Source organism: Aulonocara sp. 'chitande type north' Nkhata Bay, linkage group LG1 (assembly GCF_057382095.1).
Source record: "Aulonocara sp. 'chitande type north' Nkhata Bay isolate Kocher_YH1m ecotype deep benthic linkage group LG1, A_spYH_male_GT1.1, whole genome shotgun sequence".
Taxonomy (NCBI): domain Eukaryota; kingdom Metazoa; phylum Chordata; class Actinopteri; order Cichliformes; family Cichlidae; genus Aulonocara; species Aulonocara sp. 'chitande type north' Nkhata Bay.
This window is the reverse complement of record NC_141344.1, coordinates 30,912,958-30,936,534: the sequence shown is the minus strand read 5'-3', so window position 1 is coordinate 30,936,534 and position 23,577 is coordinate 30,912,958. Positions and strand designations below refer to the sequence as shown.

Below are 23,577 nucleotides of genomic sequence, written 5' to 3'. Positions count from 1 at the left end.
TATGAAATATTACTATTATTCCAACACACATATGGTTATATAGCAATGAAATATGCCTTTAAAGGCCTTCTCCTTTCCCTCAAATGATAACTGTTTGAAAGAACTTCAAAAGCAAAGTCGGATAGCAACATTTGCTTCACATTAGTCAGTTTTGCTTTGAACCCTGTTGAGCCACAACTTCTTGATTAAAACAGAAGAATAAGTCACAAGAGAATATGAGTTGAGCTTTAAGAAATGCATATCTGGACCTTGTTTTATTTCTTTTCCTTTTTTTTTTTTTTTAACTCAACTTTATTAACCTTAACTAGTTGTTGGCTGGTTGTTGATGTCTGCAGAAAATGAGGAAAACGGGCTTTTAATAGGTCTAAGATTGTCTCCTAAGATGACACAGGAAACAGGTCACTGCCTTTGCACTCTGCTCAACGCCATAATTCTTTTAGCGAGCGAATTTGTCCATCAGTACTCTTGCCCAGTGTGGACTTCGAGGTTATCTCAGTTTGAAGCACAAACAGAATCAAGACCACCTCACAGATCAGACAAGGGCGAGGAAATAAAATCATTACGAGCGGCTTCCATCTTCATACACCGTGTCCGCCGTAGGTAATTGACATGCTGGGCAGTTTTCGGTGTCCTTCTGACAATCTCTCTTGTACATGTGTGCCTGGGATTGTTACAGTAAGAAGGTGTCAGCCTCCCACTGCTATTGCCGAGCTCTATTCATAGCTGATTAATAGTGTCATTAGTCTCCGTGCCAGAGGTAATGAATTACTGGCATTAAGGCTTAACGAGGAAGGTTACTTTAGATCTGCATAATAATCTGGGTAACCCAGGCAAAAAAACCCAACTGGGACAAAGACATGCTTAACGGGTCGTCTTAGCGTTCAATGGAAGCAAAACACGTTTCAGAAATAAAGAAATGGAGCGGTGTGAAAGTTCTGACTAAAGGCTCATAACTTTTATCTTGTGCTGCCAACATCATAATCCCTGTGAGCGTCGCTGGGCAAAGCTGCATTTCCATCAAACTGGTCCGAGTTCACCGATAAGAGAGCCAGCCTAACTCACCGGCTCAGCCTTACACACCTCTACCGAGAGAACGGAAACCTAATGAATGTCTGCAGGAAGCACACACAGCACTGTAACTACAGATAGCCTTTTCAGAAGGAATTCAGCAAGCCACACCAGGCTCTTGCAAAATGGATTTTCTCAGGCCTGGTTTCCATGTCTAATGTAGTTCGGTAATGACGACGGCGTAAGACACTGATGTAGCACAGTGCTAATGGTCCATTACTGAGTCACTACTTTCATCTGGCCAAGAAAAGAAGAAGAACAATGTACTCAAAAAGCATAGTCGAGAGTCTTCAGAACAGCATCACAAAGAAGACAGTCAATTAAAACTGCCAGTCATCAGTTCCACATCACCCTCCACCCCCCTTCTCTCTCTCTCTCCCTTCATGTCCCGTCCCTATCTACACTACACTGCCATTTTCAATAAAGAAATGAAAGCCAAAGTAAATAAAAATGACAGCCTTTGTCATGTTTTATGCAAACACGGAGTAGTCGCATTATGATAAAACCGAACAGCCTATCTGTAGGCCCGAAGGTTATTACAAAGAACTAGAAGAAATTTCCGCTGAACAAAGACAAAAACAATCCGTGGAGACATTAATTCTCTGAAATGTAAAAGGAACTGTAAGAACAGAGCAACTGCAAACTGGATCACTCTTATTGGTTCTCTAGTAAATGTAGCCAAAAAAAAAAGAAGAAGAAGAATCGTTTTTCTTTCCTGGTGACAACTGTGGCTGTTTTTTGTTTTAAATAAATTCTGCTCTCCCTTCACTCTCTTTAAAGAAAAGACAGGAAAGATGAGCAAGCCTGACAGCTCATGACATTTGAGCAGCTCCTTAACGCACCGACAAAGGAAAGAGTCAGAAGGAGAAGACAAATGTTTCAAGAGAGACGTGAGAGGGGAGGAGGGAAATGAGCGAGAGCGAGGAAAAGTCTGACCAAGCATTCTTTTTTTTGGAGTCCCCTCGGTTCCTTTCAATTACCCTGTCGACAACAATAACAAACTCCATTTTTAAAAAAGATTTTCTTGCTTTACAAGCAATACAGCAATAAATGAAAACCAATGACACAAACAATAAAAATACGAGACACTCATCAGCGAAGAAAAGAATAAAAGAGAGAAAATAATAACAAGCCAGCCTGCCCACTACAGGGACACCCGTAGTTAGGAATATAATCTTTGTCTTGGGACCTTTCTTGCACTTGTATCCTGACACCTTATCACTAGCCAAGGGGGACGTGACAGAGATTCAGTATTGGATTGCTGAAGGGTGGAGTGTATTGGTAACTGCACGCATTCCCTCTAATCAGAAACAGTCGAGATTAAAGCGTAGCTCGAATCTCAGGAAAAAGACTGACTCACTGACATAATTCAGAAAGGAAAAAGTCTCAAACTTATTCTGTTAAAAAAAAAATCTCAAACAGCATCGCCTCCACATTCCTCTCCCTTTTCCTCCACCGCTTTCTAGGGCATGTTCACTCCCATCCAGCACTTTTCCCAGGAAATAAAGAAGTCTCACCAATTAAAAGACACATATACCAATCTCAAAAAACATATGCACATGTGTACAGAGGGGACACATCAAAGTCAGGCAAATAAGAAAGCCATGACGCTAACAGAGAGAAGTTCGAGGCCCAAAATTATGAACCCCCCCCCCTTAAAAAATAGCCTCGATAAGTGGAGAGAACACAGACCATGAGTGCTGTTTTGAAGCATTTGCAGTGGGTCGCAGATGTATTTACGTCTCTGCTCTCTTCCCAAACGCTCCTGTGTTGCAGGAGACAGAGTGGGATGCGACAGGACCCATCTGACAGATCCATGGGACACCTGGATGCCCTGTGGTGATGTACTAAATGCTTTAATAGGACAGAGGCGTTCGGTCTCTTTATCAGGCGGCTGAAACCTCGGAAGGGCCTCTGTGTGTTTCCAGTTTATCCACTGGAAAATCTGCCTCTTTGAATCCCTGCAGAGATTTCCTTTTTAAATGGCAACGTTTGTTCAATTTTGCATTTATCTCACTTTTCTCGTCCCGAGTCAACATTGTGCAGAGTCCCTGCAGGTTTTTCGCAAACATGTAGGAGATATCCTATGAGGCACGCTTTTGGATGGTATGCCTGTGTTTGCATCCCCTCTTGGCCTTCTGGTGCACTAACAATTTAGATTTTAAACAAAGTAGAGTGACAATCCCCGCTCGAGAGTGTGGAAGGCTAAATACTCTCCACCCTACAGAGACAGACACACCCAGAGGGTCCTACAACGTCAAAGAAAGCAAACGCCGCTATTTGGAAATGATGGCTGTAATTGACTGGGGGCAGGTATATCGATGAGTAGTCACTCGCTGTGTGCATGCAACACACGTTCATTGAGTCACTGGTGAGTTAATCTGGGTGTGATTGCTTTGTTCCCCTGAACACCTCGCTTTAGCACACACTCACAGAAACACGAAGGAACATGAGGCTAAAATCTGCTCGCCCAGACTCCGCATGCAAATGAAGACGTGCAGCTATGGTATACAGCACAACACTCCACCTTCCACGCTTCAAATCTGCGTCACATGTATCGCGTGCGCCACATGCTGGATGAGAGCGGGGACGAGAGGTCTCCTGGGCTCGCCTTTCAAGCAGATCAAAAACAGCCAGGGATGCTGCCGCGGATCTCCAGAGCATTTTACCACCGATGCCCACGACGGGAAACGGGCTTTCTTTCTGCACTGCGCGCCTTTGTTTTTTATTACCTCTGAGGTACACAAACACAATACAACCTCTCCGAGGGAACAGAGAGAGCCCTGGAATAAAGTAATTGATTTCCAGGAAAGCTCTACGTTATGGCTCGTTTGTGTGTGTGTATACACAGCAGCAGCAGCATTTCATGTATAAAGCGAGTAGAGCTGAACAACCAAAGAAAGGCCTGAAAAGGTCAAATGGGATGTTGGGAGAAGTGAGAGCAGCTGCACCCCCCTGTCTTTGGAGATTCACTAACAAACAGGCCCGCTAATTAGACTCCCACCAATAACGACGCCTCCCTCGGACAGGCCCAGCAAGAAGCAGCTATGCACTTACGCTAGTGAGCAGTGGGGTGTCCATAACCCACTGTGACGTTACTCACTATTCTACTTTTAGCTTATGGAAACTGGGAGGCTCAGCTGAGTGAGGAGGTTGGGGGGGCTGTGGAGGCTAACAGGAAAAATACGAGCTCCGGCTTTGGTGGCGCCGCTCACAGAGGTCAGCCGCCTGCCGCTAAAGGAAGGGTGTGAAGGGAAAGTGATGTTTTCGTCTCATTCGGTACTTTCAATTACTGCACCCAGAGGACTGTCCACGTCCAAAAACATCAGATCGACATCCTGGATGAGTGTGTGTGTTGGAGGTGGACGGTGTTATATCGTAGATAAGGGCAGGTGTTGGTGAAAACCAGCCCTCACGCGGGCAGTCGAGCCTCAAGCTGGCTTCGATAACAAGACTGACCTTCAAAAAACCCCCAAACAAAACCTGAGCTGACGCAAGTACACCGAAAGCTATTTTAATCCCTTTTTTTTACTTTCTCGTGCAAAACAAGAGGAAAATAGGCACCCATAACATTCTGCAGTTAGCACTGAGGCGTCAGAGCATTTATAAATAAGGCAAAGCTTTCACCACGCTTGAGTAAATACAACCCATAGAAAAGTTCAGCCTGTGCTGAGAGCGCCCCAGCCTGTAAATACACACACACACGTGCCAAACGCCATCCCTGAGAGACACAACCACAACACAAACACTTACTTTGCCATCAGCACCCGCACAAACAGCAATTTGGTGGAGGCTGATTTCAGCTCTTCACAATCAATTTAGGTAACAATCCCTCTGATCAGCTTCCTACAGCCTCCGGTGGGGAAACGCATTCACTAATCACTATCACTAACGTGGTGTGCGTCTGTGTGTGCCAAAACAGATTTTGTGCGCTCGTGTATGTGTGTGTTTATCTGCGTGTTTTTCAGTTTAGGACACTGTGTGCACATTTAAAGACTTTATCCCCAAATTTGAATTTCAATGCACCTCGCTATGAGGCAGAATTTAGAAATTTACATAATATTAATATTCTCTGTCCCTTAATTTGTTTTGAGATTGCTTTTCCATAATCGCAAGAATTTATAAATAAAACTACAACACCGTTAATAAAACAACAATATTATCATATTTGCTTAATCGACCAGTAACACTGTGTGTAACGATAAGGTAGTTCTAAAGCACATGCAGCGTCTAAGCAGCAGCTACGTGTGCTGCATGTGAAATTCGGCTGGTGGAAAACAGGTAAATTTGGTGTTTACTGATGTTTTCATGTGGGAAAAGAACTAGTTTTCTTTCCCCTCCCCCCTCTTTTCCCTAGGCAATTTCATCCTCCAGATACACTTTATTAGCTTATGCTTTGTGGCAACAACAGTCTCCTTATTAAGGCTTCTTATCTCCGTTTCTGCTGAATCGCAATACAGGCTCTTCATCATAATAGGATGTTTGCTTTGTGCAAATTTGTCCACATTTGTGGACAAAACAGCAGCCTCAAATATTACCACACAGTTGAATCAATGACCGACAGTCCAAATTTCATAAAGCGCCAACAAACGATGTCGCTTGTGCGTCTTGTAGGAACAAAAGGAAGTCGAGGAAAAGCAAGTTGGAGTAGTGATCAGAGGCTAGGTTTAACAAACTGCTATGAAGGAGTCTATGTGGATCAGTCGGTGAAACATATTTAGTTTGCGCCTGTGGCCATACGGTGAGGCCGGGGGCGACCGTTTGTGTACATGCATGTACATCCCGGCATTACATGATATGCTCAGCAGTCACACTTTCACACCGGTGCCTGGTGTTCAGGCTGCACTTACGATGCAGGCCGTGCCAACTGAAAACACAGCGCATCGCTCTGCGCCGAGCTGACACATTCACATGCTGACAGTGTTGCACGTTCGCTCCTGCTGGCCTGGCCGTGACCCTGCTAGCAGATGATGGAGCACACCGTATTCCCTGAAGTAGGCCCGAGCTTTTATTCAGTGCTGCTGGAGTCTGGCTGGAGGGAAGGGTCTTTTAGCAGCCTATTCTCACTCCTTGATTTGAACAGGGAATAAGGGTGGTGCTCCGGTGCCGATGTAGTGGAAGGATCGTCCGCCTGTGGCTTCGGTGTTACAAATGTGTTTAAGGGGAGGGTTTTTTCCCCTCCCCTGCTGTACCTCCTCAAACTCGACATTTGTAGTGTAATCATAATATGTTTACGTTCTATATCACATTAGTTTTCTTCCTTTGCTACTAGCGCGAGCTGTTACTGCAGTGCACTACACTGCCAGCAGTATTGGTACATTAGGGACCTCCTTTTTTTTTTTATGTATTGCTTGTCATCTTTCTCTCTGCCTTTAATTCAATATAAATTCAAGTACCTCTCAATTTGTATTAAACAACAATGCAGCTTCAGCATCAAGAGATTTGTGCATAAAACCCTTCCTGTGTGCACATCTGTACAACAACGGATCTAGGCTGCTGTGTTCCTCTCCATCTCTCATGTGCATCAGTGCTCTGTGAGGAAACAATGACTCCTTATGCTAAAGCGGTACAGCCTCAATAACACGAGAGTCTGCTTGTGTTACAAACTGCTGCAAAAATCAACTTCTCTCAGAGCTCTTTAGAACATGAGGTGGAAGAATTTGGGGCATTCTCTGCTTTGTGTTGTTCGCACAGTAAACAGCATTGCCTCTGGCTACTAAGTCTGTCCTAAACAGCTTTCTTGGACTATTCTGTGCTTAGTATACACTCAGCAGAGTCTAACAACTTTGCTTTATGGATAGTTTTTTTTTGTGCTGCAGTTGTTTAATGTCAACGATGTTCTTATTAACATTAAAACAATTAAAGTTTGATTTATGGTTTGTTTTGTTTTCCAAAGGGAGAAGGTGTTGGAGGCATTTTCTGTTCTCCACTCTTACACATTCAGTTCATCGCTGTATAAAATTGGGGAGAGATGGGTAAACATCTCCCGTGGAGTCTACAGATGCATCCTGGGGTGGCGGATGAGCTGAAACAGCTGGGAGCTGTGCACATCTGGCGCAGTAGCGCTGACATGTCAGAGGGAGATTCTGGAAATTCTGCACCTTTAATTCAGACTGCATTTTCGGTATTTGACATGAGGAGAGTGAGGCATGGCGCGAGCCTCCATGACGCCATAGTGCAGCTCCAGCTCCCTGCCTGAGCTAGCCTGCAGGTTTAGTTAGACAGAAAGGCTCACGTTAGTCCCAATTTGTTCAGAAGCAGCGTTAAACTTCCACTTCCTTCCAAATGATGCAAACTGACTTTTTTTTTAAGGACTAAGCATCCTTGCCTCATTAAAAAAGGATGAGACTCACCAACAGCTCTACAAATGTCTCTTTACTGTGAACCCTCCTCCCTAACTGATATTTACTAATGAAGCTGCAGTGAGAATGACTCTATATCTGCTCAGGTATCTCATTGGGCCCTTCATGTAGCCATCATCACTGCAACTTAGGGGACACCCCCACATGTCAGCGTAGCATGACAACAAGTCTGTTGCCTGCACTCATAAGTACAGAGTGATGGAGGGAGAGGAAGCTCAGGGGACACAGCGAGCACTCAGGCATCGATGACGCATCGCCATCTCTCAATGGGGGTCTGCTACCCCTGATCAGAGGGGAGGCAGGACTCTTCTGTTGGCTGCCACAGGTCTACGGCAGGGGGAGGGGAGACTAATGGCTGCAGTGTCAGATAAAGGATGAAGGTGAAGGAAACGCTGAAAGGAACCAAGGCCTGTTTAAGCTCTGAATTTAACAAAAGCTTGAATAAACACATTTGCATCAGGAATAGAGTGTCATCCTCCTTTCATCATAACACGACCTGAAACACGGCTAGGAGTGCTAGCCTACAGGAGAAAGGATGTAAAATTCATGGAGCCGTCTTGCACAGCACTGCACAGCGACTGATGTTTTTAAACTGTGTAACCTGAAGTGTGTGACTGTGTAACCCCCTCCCCTCCCCCATTCATTTGTATGAAATTCACTTGTAACAGTTGCACCTCAAACAAGATGAGCTCTCAGAGCTTGGTGCATCCAAACAAGCTTTCAGGCTCTCCAGTGAAGTACTTGATTTGGTCACTAGGAGGCAAAATGTCAAAACATTATTCATGTGAGCTGAGGGGAACAGAGAAGAGACAGAGGGACAGAGAAAAGTCATGAAAGAGTATTTCGAGATTGAAGCCGGCAGGGCATGTGGAAGGATCAAATGTGAGTATTCGCATGCAAATGGGGGCGCAGCTCGAATTTATGCAAACTTCAAAACAAGCTAAAGATATGAACTGAAGGGCAAACAGCAGAGGAGAACATCTACTTCTTTTGTTTGCTAGCGCTGAGTGTAGATCTCTCTGCATTTTACACATGAAGTTGCAATTTTTGACAAGTGGGGATCTACTTAGACAAGCTAAAGATCCCAATCTGCAAAAAGCAAACAAACAAAAAACCCTAAATGTCTCTTTCATCCACAAATCTAATTCAAAACTTGAAAATAAAATATACGGTCCTCCCTGCATCGGCGAAAACTACACAAAAAGCAACTACATTGTGAAACTTGGACTAGTTTAAACTTCAATCACAGTCTTTTTGTATGGTACGCGCAAAGATGGCAATCGCATAAACAACTGCTTTGTCTAGGAATTCTACTTCAAAGTTAAAAACAGCAAAAAAACATGAGCCATTTCCCCTCCCAGCTCTAAGTGCCACCCACTGCAGTTATCGCACATCAACACTCAACTCATAAACTAATAATGTGTTTGAAAAGGGCTGGAAACTGTCAATAGATGGTTTGAGATGATAATTCCTCAAAGGGCACATCCTCTGCAGCGGACCAGTCGCTCCCCATGCGACAGTAAGATATAATTGTGGACGGCAAATATCAAAAATGCCAGGATAGAGTCATCACGCAATCATTAGTGGATGTATTTTTATAATTTGTGAGGAAAGCACGGGCCAGTCTGCCGGGAATTTGATAAAACCCTCAGCACTTGTTGACTCACACACTTAGTGAGAACATTTTGTGATTAGATCAGTCATTTCTTATCTAGTTATTGTACATGTGATCTGGATTTAATGTAATAAACCTCAGGAAACTTACAATTAGGAGGGGGTGGGAGAAAACAAACAACACTGGTACACATATGCAGACTTGTTAATTATTTTGTGAGGATGTAGTTTGTGAGGAGGCAAACAATTTCGCCGTAGCTTTATTTTCGCTGACAGTGCGTAATGACTCTGACGAGCACAGCTACTTGGAGCTTCCAGCGCCTCCAGAAAACAACAAGTCTGAATGTGGCAGCTTTACAAGGGACATTAAGAGCCACTTACTCAGACTGCATTACTCCGTGCAATTAGGTCCCCTCGAGTTCCATTTTTGGTATTTCAGCTCCAGTTGAACCACATCTGTTTGCAACTAGTTGACCTATATTGCACACGACTGTGGAATGTGCACAAAATTGGTTTAGGACTGCAGGCTGAGGTCCCGATTTTTGACCAAACCTCTGCAACTTTCAAAGCTTTTACCTAGCAAGGTGAAAATCTGTTTAAAAAGCTTCTCTTTGTTTATGCAGCATGCACACAAACCCGCTCGCTGTAAACTACTAGAGCCAGCTGTATCGATGTGGAGGACGAATCACTATAAATAACTGCCAAAATGCTATACATATGCTAACAGCTGACATTTTTCCATTCCAAACACCCACGAGTGGCAGCCATCAGTGGAGCTAGATTTAACTGCAGCTGGCAGTGTCAAGACGCAAAGATTATGGCCACTAATGAATATTAGCCAACTTGCAGCCGCTGGGTATTTAGATGCAGTTCACCCCATTGATTTCCCTGTTGGGTGAAGACAACTTTATCCCTGTGGCAAGTCCCTGGCTTATCTCGCCGACTGCAAGGCAGCCGGCAGACGGGGTGTTTTCCTGGCCGCGTTTCAGGATGATTCAAGCCTGGCAGGTGCGAGCGGGAATACCTGACTGCGGTAAACACAAAGGGGCAGCACGGAGCAGAAGGAGATGTCCAGCTGTGAAGGGGCAGCCATATAAGGGGACTATATTGAGTACAGCACAATTACCACAAAGCTCACTGTGTTGGATTATCATTATCACAGAGAGCAGGTGGCTGTGAAAGACAGTGAGAGGAAGGCCTCGAGAAAAAGGTGACAGATGGGTGTGGAAGAGTAGGCCTGCACACGCCGCAGCTCAGGAGGAGAGAGAGGAGACACCGAGGAGAAAGATACGACTTTACTAGAGTCTACTGAGATTCATTCATCAGAGCCGTCACCGCGAAACACAAATAGGTGCAGAAAATGAGATGATTTTAAACACGTTGCCATTGATTAACCATTTGCAGGCACAGATTGCACCTTTGAGAGGGGAAATTACTTTGATACAGTGTTTGTGGATGCGTCTATACATGCGCAAAATGTCAACGATTTGCAGAATAAAAATGAACAGTACCATGGAGACTCTGTTATTTCCTACATACATCAGATGAGAGTCGGGATAATAACCTGATGAATAATCAGGGAGCTGGAAAGCTTTCTTGGGGTAAGTGTGTCTGGATTAGCATTACTGTGACCAAGACAGATGTACGCAATCAGAACGGTAACAAAAGGAAAAGACTCCCTGTGATATTTATGGATTAAACAGAGATTAATTTCTTCAAAGCCGTGCTCAGGGCGGACCTCATGTACAAGGCCAGCTGCCTCTGTAATTCATCCCATTTATCTTCAAGTCAAAGAAAAGAAAGAAAAGATAAAAAGACTTGAGGCCATGTAAAGTAGGCAGACCCTTATCAATGGTGTCAAACACAAATACACAATGAGCTGCAGGTCATCATTATTTCTGACTTAATGTCCTCCAGTCGGCGGGGATGACACAGCTGGAGGTGCCACCGGTTGGACACTGCTATGCTAATTCATTAGCCACCTGCTTCGAGTAAGTGGGGGGGGGGGGTTCACGCTTGATTAAATTTTCGCCATCTTCCTCGAGAGAAAGGGACGCTACGAGTCAGCAGTAAAGCAACGATTACAATGTAAAGGCTACGCGAACAACTTCTGATCTCTGCTGTATTAGGGTTTGTTTTCGCCTTCACTGCCCCCGTCGCTTTATTGTCTCTCATTTTCCACCTCGTTTTATTTAGATTACGCCGCTCAGAGAAAATGCGCCTCGTTTATGGTCTTGAAGTTGTCGTTGTTTGCGAGGACTGTGGCGAGGTTTTCACTAGCCCCGTGGGTTAGACTATGATTATTATGACCGTGCAAATGACGGCAAATTTAAGCTGTATTACATTTTCTCTAAAGATCAGAGGTAATGAAACAAAACTACCTCAAGAACTGGGATGTTAACGTTTTTTCCCTCTGCATTAGCTTCTATTTTTGGAGGCACTTTGTACTTTTCAGCAACTGTAGCCACTGTCCTTAAGTGTCTGCTTTAGTTGCTGCCTTGCACTCTAAAGCTCACGGGACTTCATGTTTGAAGCTCGTCTTTGGCTATGTTGCAGCTTCTCACTTTATACAGCATGTGGAGCTTATGTTTACCTAAAGCACCTTACATGTCCAAAGACAAAATATCCACAGCCTTGTAAAGGGCTCGGGTCAAGCAGCGAGGCATTTCTGTGACGCTAGATGTGGAATGGACTTTGTGCAAAGCAACCGTCAGATATACTTCTGTTCCCTTTGAGCCACCTCTGGTATAACAAGTTCCCAGTGGTATTATTTCTGTTTCCGTCACTCTTCACACTTTCACAGATGTGCACAGCTGTGAGAATTCAGACGTTCGCAAACAGGGAAAACTGTACAGACAACAGAAAACCCCAACTTTACAGCTCACGTTTTTCAAGCCTTTGCTGAAAGGGTGTTTTTGAAGAGATTATTTCTTTCATTGCTCTCTCTAAAAAAAAAATAAAAAATCCAGACATGAGACTGGAACTTTAATAAACTGCATGTACCTACTGCTGTACTTCATTAGGGATACTAAAGCAGTTTCAGGGAAAACAAGTCCAGCTCCAGCGGCTATGATTCATATGGAGGTTTAGCTGTTAAAGGCTAAGAAATAAACACAAGAATCACTGTGTCCGAATGCCACTGATGTTTCCAAATCTAGCCTGCCAGAGCAAAACCGATCAGACACGGTGAATTTCATTGCTTTCATTGAGTCATTGCTGCCTTTGATTGTTTTGTTGTTAAAAAAATCTCATCAATTCACAGCTTTTGTGTTTATTTCCTCAAGTACCAATTGATTTTATCTGCTTGAGGAAAATATCTTATTTGCACACTAGCAGCAGGTCTGGCATACCTGGATCCAGGATGATAAGCTGGGCGCTGGACTGGATGTTGCCCGCATCGTTTTCTGCCAGGCACTGGTAGAAGCCCTCGTCTGACTTGACCAGACCCAAAATCTGCAGGTTGTGGTCCTCCTACAAAGCAGGAAGGGAAAAAAAAAGAAAAAAAAGAGTGAATTGGAATAACAAACATACACAGGTATCAATGCAAGCAGCAGTTCTAATCAATTTCCTACTCTTTCTCGTGACGCTCCGATGATGTAAACTCTCGCAATGACTTCTGGTGAAGGAAAGGTTGGAAGAAAAAAATAAAAAAGGCAGCACATCAGCACTGAATGAACTTACAATTATTTTGAAGTAATCGCTGGGAATGACAGCGTCTCCATTCTTGACCCATTTGACCGTGGGAGCCGGTGACCCCGACACGTCGCACTCAAAGATGATGTCCATGGACTCGTGGGCATAAATGTTGGCCGGCCGCTTCACGAACTGCGGGGAAACTGTGGAGTCCACACGAAAAAAGGAAAACTTACATTTAATGATTGAACCTTTTCTTTGTGAAATCTGTCAAAACTAACAAGGAACGTTAAACGTCGCTGAAAATGGCCTTTGCTGGAAAAGGAACAAGATGAAATTATTTCATGCTTCCCCTTAAACTCTCAGCCAAGAGAGAGTAGAAACAGTAAACAGTGTCATCCAGCAACAAGCTAATTATTTTCTGCATGGTTCACACAATTTTGGTTGAAAGGCAGCTACTTTGGTACTAGCGCAGTACTGTCAGCACACTACACCGGCTAAGCCGAACTCCCCTAGTCCTGCTAATGAGGGCCAGAGAGGAGTTATTTGATCTGCTGGGGCGATACAGTGCCTCATCAATCTGTCCTGGAACAAGGTCACCAGGAGCGCAGGGCCCGGGCCCCGTCCCCTCTCTATAATTGGACTGTACGTGTTGTGAGAAGAGGGCAAGACGGACTATGTGTGCACATGCGTATACGCTGCAGCTACACCCGTGCGTCCTCTGATAAGCATCGACCTCGTTGACCACAATTTAAATGACTGTATTGTTATTGTGTGGCTGCGTGTCATGATTTGCCATCAGCCTCCTGGGCGCGGTGATGGCTGGTTATTAGCATCTACTTTGCGACTATTCACAGGAGCTGATTGGATATTAGTTGCAGTGGGCGGATAAGGTCCTTTCTTTTTGTTCTTCTTTTTGGGCTTTAGTCAGCAGCAGGCTGTGAGGTCAAATCTTCATCTGCTTGATGTAACACGGGCTAATTTACTGTAACACACAAGTTAACAGATTAGCCTTCATACTGCTGGGGAAAGCATTTAGCGCTAGAAAGGCGTTCAAGACTCTTTGTAATTAAAACCACAAAGGAAAAAAGAAAAAGAAAACCACACATTTCTTTAACAATAACGGCCTTATTGGAGCTACGGGACACATTGGGTTCTGTGTCAACTTTGTATTTCCCTGACCTTGAAATGCACTTTGCCCATCTGTTTGCTATTTCCATGCTCTACACACAGCACATGGAGCAAAGGCGGGGAGAGACACAACTCGACAGAAGCTGCACACAAAGCCACGGCTATCTAAAAACACAGAGCCAAAAGACGCGCAGGTCCGCCTTTCCTGCCTCCTTACCTTGTCTGGTACAATGCTGCAACTACAACTACATAAACTGATGCGGAATTATTACATCTGCCAAACATTTGAAGTTTCATTGATTTTCTTTTTTTTCAAACACATTTCCGCATCCCTCTCATTTATGTAAGGAGCGTATACTTCTAAGGTCAAAACAAAAATCGAGCTAAATGCTACTTTGGTAACAAACTCTGTTCAATGCTCGCATCACGTGGCCTTTAAAATGCTCATGGCCTCAAACGGTTTTTCAACTGCAACAAGTTCACGCGTGACACTTGGAGAATAAACCCTCCAGTTTAAGATGTGCAGTATTATCTCAAGTTCACCAATAAAGCACGGTGTGGAGTTTCTTTTCCAGGTTGATGCTGAAAATTATTTTAAAAGCAAACACAAAAAAAGTGCTCTGCTGTAGTCTGGTGCAGTATGAGCTCGGGTCAAACACAAAACAGGCACACAGAGCCACAGAATACTGAAACCTTCCTTCTGCTTTCTTAATGAGCATCTCGGTTTTCCGCGGGCCTCTGAGGTTATTATTGACTGTCTATTGACTATTGGCTGTCTTGCCAGTTTTTGACTGCCAAGACAGCCACATCATCCCGATCTGTGTGTGTCTGCGTGTGCACAAGAGTGTATCCACCTGTGTGTGTGTGTGTTTGCGTGTGTTCCCTGCAGGGAGGCGTGTGAGCTGTGAATAATGTGCTTCACAGTGTGGTGTCCCCTGGATATTTGCCTCTAGTATGCGCGCAGCACAGTCAGGTGGAATCCTTGGTTTGCTTTGGTGTGTCGGGGACACACGAGGCTGAGACACCACCGAGTCAGTGTGAGTCTGTGTTTGCGTGGAAGGCTGAATAATGTTTGGATAGGAATTTTTAAACATGCCAGGATACTTGTTTTGTCTCCTTATTACTTCTGCTATATGCTGTACATAACTGGGTTTGTGTCCTCCCCCGCTGGCGATGTGTGAGTGGGTCGATTTTGCTTTCTTTCTTGTGTGGGTGTGGGTGTGTGTGTCTAAGCACTTGCTTATGCATGCAAACATATGTTTCTGTACATCCAACGCTGTCTCAGCCTGTGCACACTCCCCACATTCATATGGGTGTTTGGTTCATATTGGAATGTCTGTATCAGTGTGTGTAGCAGAGCCTCCTATAAAGATTTGCTGGTGAGACAGGTTTTGATGGTGGCTGGTGCCCTGCAGCTCTCTTTATCTCTCCCTCTCTCTCTGTTACACTTTGTCTCCAATTGTTTCCTGATTCTTAATCTTCCTTCCCTATCTCTCCATCTTTACCCCCCAACTCCCCTCCATCTGAGCAGACATGCACCATTTTCTCTAAATGGTGTTCTGACATTTGGAACCTTTTGGACTGAGGAAAGACTATAAATGTCTAAATACACCAATATAGCTAAGGGCTGGGTAAGGGAAATGTGTGTCAGTCCAACAGCAGGCCTGATGACCTTTAATTGGCAGCCTGTTTTTACAGTGGTACAATGTCTATATGGAAAATTCCCCGCGGTGCCTGTGTGGAGCAAAGGGTGTGTGTTTTGGGTGCGTTTTCTTTGTTTAACAGGTGCCTGTGCAACGATTTTGCAGCTCACCCATTTCTCATAAACGACACTCTCAAGCAAAGCTGGATTTTTTGGTTAGAGGAGCTGACAAAAGATCCATGCGATCGGTCCAAATCCAGAGTGGTTCATAAACACGTTTTCCCGCAGTCTATGGCTCACAGACACACGCATATACAAACACACACAAATGCTAAATTCCACCAGCTGGAATATCTCTAAACAGGCTGCCCTGTTTTGGAGCATAAATACCACTCTGTAATGAAAGAGAAACCCAACAGAAACAGAAAAAACAACTAAAGGGAATGCAGACACTGGAAACAAATGGGAGAGGAAATAAACAGCTAGACAAATGTAAAAGGAGGGAAACCAGCCAGAGGAAGTGCGATACGAGCTCTTCGGGGCTGTATTATCTCTCGAGCCGGTAGCTTAGTAAAAGAAGCTTTAATGCAGACTTGCACCAACTCCAGTGAACTACTAAAAGAGGGCCACAAAAAGGTCATGTGCGTGTCTTGCTATGAGCTTGTTAAAACAAAACCCCACAGGATTCCTGAAGGGATTCTGGGGAGATAGCTTTACTTAAAGCTTCAGTAAACTGAACTGAGTCATAGAGAGGGAGAAAAACCTATTTGTACTGATACATATATCAAACACAAAGAACTAAAGAAAGTACTGTAGCTGCTTCCCGAGATGACGCAAAAGGTGAAATAAATCACTTTTCAGCATATATCCCATAAAATGTAAGCCACAGCAGTAAATATATTATGTCTTAAAGCGAAAGGATACAAAAATTCAAGACATTTTACCACTCTGATACCTTGGCCAGAGTCCAGTTAGCTTCCTGAAGTGAAAAAACAGTGTTGGGCAGTCTGGGTTTACTCTGAGGGCAAGTCAAGCTTGGACTGCACTAATTACCCCTCCTGCTCTTCCAAAGATAACAGCTTTACTCTTAATCCTGGCCAAAACAAACAGCTTCAGCAATAAGGCTGAAAGAGGGATGCTTGGTGCTTGCATTCCAAGTCAGCGAGCAGATAATAATGTCTTGTTAGAGGAAGAGTCATAGAGTAGGACTTCAATCTGTGGATTTTTCTGATATAACAACAACTGAGCGAAAGCGCAGGCACGAGTGCGTCAATGAAATGCTAAAGCGGGGCTTGCAAACGTGGTGCATAGAGGAAGGAGTCTGCTCTGCCTTCATTTCAGAGCAATTCTCAGTAGAGCTCAAACAGATTGCTGTTGCTACTCAACCTTCAATTGGAAGTGCTCCGAGCGCATGGAAAACAAAATAGAGAACTAATTTGATGATTTACTCGCAATGCATATGCACGCTTTGCTTTAAACTGGGCTATTGTTGTCAGCTGTTACAGGAGAATCTCTGGCAATTGGGTGCATCAACCTTGGTCTGCTATGTTTTATGTAAATTTAATTACTGTCATGGCAATGATCTCAGTAGAAGAGCAAAAGGAAACAAATTTATTACGGAAAATATTTGTGTCGAGCTCATTTCTCAATGAAGGGAGGTCAATATGACTACATTTTTGGTTGGGACGACTTGAATAGATGCATTTTTTTAAGCTGGTTAATACATTTCTATTTTAAGAGCCAAATAAGCAACAAGTTAGACTACAAAAGCCACACCTAGCTATGGCTATGCTTCCTCCATACGCCCTCCAAGGGTCAGAGAAGTGGCTCCTGTATCCACACATGAGAAGCTAACACAATGGTTAAACTGGAAGGCGTACAATGGAGTCAGAAAGAGGATAAGATAACAGCTGCTATGAAAAAAAGAAAAAAGGAAAACGCGTTTGTGTTAGGGGTGTTTCCCTTTATTAGATTAGCATTCTTTAAATAGCTAAATGGAAAGTTTCTGTTTTATTTTGGACGAGTTGTAACTGCAAGTGGCTGCAGGGGCAGCTGGATGACTGTGTGCCAAAGCACCCAGCAGATTTGATCACATTTATAACGTTCAATGCATCATTTAGAGAAAGCTATTCCTTGAAAAAAAATAAATACTTTGAGCATACGTTGCCTTTGCTGGTGGGGAGTAGAAGGGCTCAATGGAACTGTGTTTTCTGCCGAGCATTTACAGTTGTGACATACAGTCATATGAACATTAAAGTTTTCATAACCAAGTCCACTCCATGATTCACTATGTCCCCTAACGGTTTCTGTACGTATGACTTTATCAGACTTTCACATCATTGTGGAGGAATTTTGGCTCGCTCACCGTTACAAGGCTGCTTCAGCTCATTGAGGGTTGAGGTAATTTGTTTATGCACAGATTGCATCACAGCATGCTGAACTCTGGGCCATTGCAACATCTCCACTCTTTCTTTTTCAGCAATTCTGTCGCAGATTTACTGCTGTGTTTGGGATCATCGTGCTTTTGCATGACCCGATTTGGGTGGAAGTTTTACAGCTGGCCTCACGTTTGTATACTTTGGTATACAGAGGTCATGGTTGACTCATTGACTGCAAGGTACCCAGGCCCTGTTGCTGCAAAAGAAGCCCAAATCGTCACCCCTCCCCCACCGTGCTGACGGTTTATAGGAGGCATTTGTGCCGAGATGAACACGGCACTGTGCATAACATCTTCACTTTGGTCTCATCTGTTCAAAAAACATTATTACAGAAGTCTTGTGGTTTGTTCACATGTAACTATACTCTTTTTGGAGAGAAAAGGCTTTCTGCTAACAACTCTAACAGTAGTCTCAGGAAATTTAATATTTAACATTCTAACTGAGGCCTGTAGAGTCTGAGATGGAGCTGTCTCTCTTTCACTCTCTTGCTCTCTTTTTTTTCCTGCACAGTCTGACCTTGGGGTGAATTTCCTGGGACATCCAGTTCTGGGAAGATTGTGGCACTGTGTAAACACACCTGAATGATCCAACCTGCCCAGACTTCTGCTTTTATAAAAGGTGCTCACAACTGCAGACAATGAATTAATCACATGTATTTGATTAGCAGATCTGGCTGCTACAAACCTCTTTATTTAGCCCTGCCCATAAAAATTAAGTCTTGTGAAGCTTTTTTCACATTACCTTCAGTGACTTACTTAAAAAAAAAAAAAAATTCCTTTTTATAATAAAAGGAGTAAATTGAGCACGTCTGTATGTTCGTTGCTATTTTTATCCATTTCTGTAACATGGTAAAAACATTCCAGAGTGCTCAGCCTTTGGGAAAGAGTCTTTTACAGGCCAGACCAATTAACTTGATAGCATGATGATACCATAAATGAGGGCCACTGACAAGAAGCCTCATAAAACTGGTAACATATACTGTACGTTTGTGGGGAAACTATTTTTGTCCTGCACAAAACACACACCCATATAGAAAGTCCAGGTCTGGGTGGTGCCCCCTGCAATGCAAGACCATAATGAAAAGCTACTGCCTCCTTTGGCTTCATTTATCCTCTTGCCAGTTCTAACAGAGGCTGAGATGTCAAACAAAATCATACTGAGCAGAGCACACACTCAAACAAACTCGCAGTTATCCCACAAACACATACAAGGGTGCTGACACTTGTTTCTGTGAAGGGTCCAATGATGTGATTCAAGTGGAAAGCTGAGCTAAACGTTACTGTAAACACTTGTTTAGAGGCTCGCATTTTTTAAAACTTCCTGTCTTGCTGGGAGTTGTACTGCTGTAAAAGTTCTCTAACTCGAATCCCCTTTAACTCACTGACACTTTGATTATATTTCATAAAAAGACAGATAGGGAGCACACTGCTCTCAGACAGCCATTGCTTATGTGTGACAGCTGCTGACAGTATCGCTTTGAAAGCTTCTTTTTGTATGTGGTGACAAATTGAAAAGACATATATTTGTTTATTTCCTTGCTTTGTCCACAGCTGTAAGATTTGCAGGATATGCAATAGATAGTGTTTTTTTTTTTTACAGTTTTCTTAGTATAGAGTACCGTCTGTTGAATCATAAATGGACTACTGCTTGGTACAAGCTGGTGAAATTTTGTCTCAAGAAGCAAACAGTGCACAGTGCAATGTACACTTTTTACATTTGTTGGACCTCTACTGTAAAAGTATCGCAGGTAGAGGCTACTATTTCTCAGTGTAATCCCATGCTGAGACGTACACATACATGTATTAGAAACAAAACACTACATGAAAACACTTTTTTCACACACTCCTTTGGTACACTGATGAGCTTTAACCGCAGCAGGGTGGAGTGAAATACAGTGTAAAATTACAGTGAAACCCAGATATCATCCAGCCACCGATGTCTCTCAGTTACATGGTGTTAACAGTGAACATTGGAGCTTTATGGCACAGAGGTATAAGCTATTACAGGCTTTGGCTACACAGACAGTACTTGGATTAACTAGAAACAGAATGAGGCCAGACGAGGCAGCATGTAAATACAATATCATTTCTGCGTAATGGCATGCTCAAACCAAGTAAGTGTTTATGGGCCTTTTTGCAACCCATATATTCTTCACTAACAACCGATGGGAAAACCGTATCTTTCCAAAGTGCAATCAAAAACTAAAAATCAATTAACACTAACAACATAAAGTCTTCTCCAGCACTCAAAGATTCTCAGTGGGGACACGGTTTGGACTCTGTGGTGGCCAGTACACGTGCTCCCTTAACTGCTCTTTCACAGTCTGAGCCCAGTGAATCCTGGCATTATGGTGTTGGAATATAGCCATCAGGGAGGAAAAAGAATCCATTGACAGAAAAACTATTGAGTTTATTCAGGAAGTCAGCTGACTTCATTTTTTGGGCACTTACTCTTGCAGAAAGTAAACCTGCAGCAACTCCAGATTATAACACTGCCCCTACAGGCTTGTACAGTAGATATGAGGCATGATGGCTGCATCAGTCCATCCACCTTTCTTCTTACCTGATACGCCCACCACTCTGAAACAGGGGAACTGTGGAGTCATCACATCACATCACCAGATTATCCTTCCATTGCAAAGTCCAATCTGTCTGCTCTTTTCTTTCCCAGATTACCTCACTGATAAGGCTACATAGGCTACACTCATCTTCACATTGCAAGTATGTAAATAGTCTCACTTTTATTGTTATAACATAGCTCTGAGTTCTGCTATAGATTTTGTATGATTTGTTTCCAGCATACTTAAGTGCTATCCAATCAAATGTTTTTTTTAGAATCACATTTCTTCCTCAGAAATGACGGCTGACCACCATCCACTGTTCCAGGTCTTAGTAATGCATTAGACAGTTCTTCACCTAATTTTAGCAGCTTCAGCATTCTTCTTAGTTGCTCTGTTTGCTTGATGTAGGCAGAGAATTTGGTGAAATGGCATCTTTTCCATGAACACTGGATGTGTCTTCCAATGTGGTTGTTTAGAAAAAAATGAAAAGCTACTCACTGCATCAGCAAAGATTAAATAACCAGTTACCAGCCAAAACATATTAACCACTGCAGTAATTGCTTATTTAAATCCACGCAGTGACTTTCATTTGCAGTATATTTTACCAGCAGATCCCACAGTTTTGCTTAGTTTTTTTTAACCTCATGCTCCTTTTAATTGTCATATAAAGCTGAATTTAAATTGTGCCATTTCTGTTTCCTCCAAACTACGAAATAAAGCTTGTGCCCCATTTCAAATTGCATCCACTGTGTATAGGAGAGTCTCACATGAAAGCATATTCATATGGCCCAGTGAATTAGTGTTAACGATAACCTCGCTGAACACTGCAGAAAATAAACATCTAAGGACTAAAAATACTGGATGGGCAATCACATTCAAAGAGGGTTAAATTAAATTTAACAGTCCCCGACTCTCAAATAATTTCTGAACCTGCTATGCATTAGCTAGACAATGCACACAGGTGTGTGGAGCAAGTGCATACCTAATCTTTTCTTTGGCACCACTATGCAAAAAAATGTTGTGCATGAATCTGTATGCATCTCTAGTTTCACAGATGAGTGCCAGCTGCACTGCAAACCCTGAAGCATTCTGCAGGCGAAACCCAACAGTCCTTTACCATATCAAATCCCCGTCTGGCTGTCTGGATCCCCTCTCCAGCACAAACTGTCCAGTGTTTATGAAAAGCCACTGGCCGCGTAAACACACAATTTCCTCTTGTTACTGCAGCTGAAGAGGCCCTAAGGTAATTTAGAAGGAGTCAGTCATAGGAAAAATTGTTTTGTTGTTAGTATAGATTCATAGCACATTGATCCGAGTGTCTTTTACAAGCGCAACTACTTATTGAGGGAAACAATTGACCTTTCCGGGGTCACTTCTGTTGTCAAGGAAGCAAATCAATGCCACAATCTGGTTTCTTTATGAATCTGGACGAAGCAAACGCAATTAGCCCCGTGAGTCAACAGCACTGGAACTAATCCAACTGCTTTATTCTATTATAGTGACGCATGTTTTTCAACAATATTTCAAGCCAGCTGATCAATCTTCTCCAGTCCTGTCACCGTGGAAGTGGAGGCCAGCGGTGGGGGGGCGGGAGTTGAGCTGAAAACATGAAGGATTTCAGAGGGAATTCGCTGGACAGACTTGAGGACAGAAAAACGAGTGAAGTCAGATGTCCTCCTGTGACCTGATCCGATTTTCCATTACTGTCTCCTTTAATCACAGTAAGCGACGGGAAGTGATGAAAGAGTGGTGGATGGTGGGGGTGATGAAGCGATGAAGGGATTTGGGGAAGAAAGGGTTGGGAGTCGTGGCACGATTGGGGCTGTGTGTGAAATGCAATGAACCTTCAGAACGAGCCTCGGGCTGTTTCCCCCATTTTAAAGTTATTTCACACCAAATCCTGTTGACTCGCCTCGTCGGGGAAAAGCATACAAATACACATGGGCTATGTGGGATTCACGTGCATTATTCTAACCAACATAAACTCTGATTACAGAGCGGATTCTCGGGTAGTTTCAACAACGGATGCGATCCTCTGAAAAATAATAACATAAAGACACAGATAAAGATAAATTGTATTACATACTGCTTCTGTGTTCTATTCCAGCTAGTCCTTCCTAATTCTAGTGTCTGGTACGCACCTCAAATACTTCTGTTATTCCTCTGACGAGATGAATGACATGAGGAGAAAGAAAAAAACACAGCAGATATCGACGGATACGAACGCTTCCGTGGCAAATATTCACTGCCAACACTGCCTATGTGTGTCTGCAAGAGCATATCCTTTTTCAACAGGACTGAGCCACGTGCTTGGGAAACCGCTACCTCTGCATAGCTTGCATGCAAGAAATCCACTTTGTTTCATTTCATTTCATCCTGAGCTCTCAGTGGCTTTGTTTCGCTTCTGGGATATGAGTCCGAAGGGCTTTTAATAAGCTCATTCCCAAACATAATCAGATGAGATGAGGCTGTTTTCGGTGATGAAGGATGGTCTGAGAGTTCAGTCGAAGCTGGAGAGGCTCAGCTTCTCTCCACTGCACTCTCCTTAGTAACTAAAGCAACCTCGCGTGCTGCTGCTTCACACTAATTTCTAATCTGTGAATTAATTTAGCTTGTGTTGCCGCTTTGACTTGTAACCACACTAGGATGTTTTAATCCTTGTAGTGACATTCAGAATAAATGGGTCATTTGTGATATTCCCGTATGGTTTGATATCCAGTTCGGACCTTTGGTTTTAAACCAGGAAGCGGACAATACAGGCTGATAAAGGTACCTTGTACTGTGAGTTGGGCCTGGGCTTCAATGGTGGTGTTGGAATTGTCTGCAACACAGGTGTAGAGCCCAGCGTCTGCCTCCGTGAGGTTGGAAATTTGTAGACTGCCCCCTCCCAGCACCTCCACCCGACCATCACTGAGGAGAGAAAGTAGGAAGGTTGTGGAAAAGGAAAAAAGAAAATTAGCTCCACCTAAACATGTAAGCAGTATTTTCTTTTATCATAGCCATACATTAATGACCTTTACTTGGGCCCTTGCTACATGTAACACAGTCGGCGTCACACTCGGGAGCCATCAGGCTGCTGACCCTCTTAACAGCATGTGGACACAGCTGAACATCAGCAGCGACATCTTT

General features: G+C 43.5%; 1 protein-coding gene across 9 annotated transcripts in view; it reads right to left on the bottom strand.

Moving 5' to 3' along the window:
- The window catches only part of neo1a (neogenin 1a), a 152,923-nt gene that overhangs the window by 32,671 nt on the left and 96,675 nt on the right, over window positions 1–23,577 (bottom strand). For all 9 annotated transcript variants that reach the window (XM_086293365.1, XM_086293401.1, XM_086293375.1 and 6 more), the window contains exons 5-7: window positions 23,222–23,358; window positions 12,726–12,880; window positions 12,395–12,515 (exon numbers count right to left, since the gene is read on the bottom strand). In XM_086293365.1, the coding sequence (XP_086149491.1) occupies window positions 12,395–12,515; window positions 12,726–12,880; window positions 23,222–23,358 (413 nt within the window). The remainder of the gene's footprint in view (window positions 1–12,394; window positions 12,516–12,725; window positions 12,881–23,221; window positions 23,359–23,577) is intronic.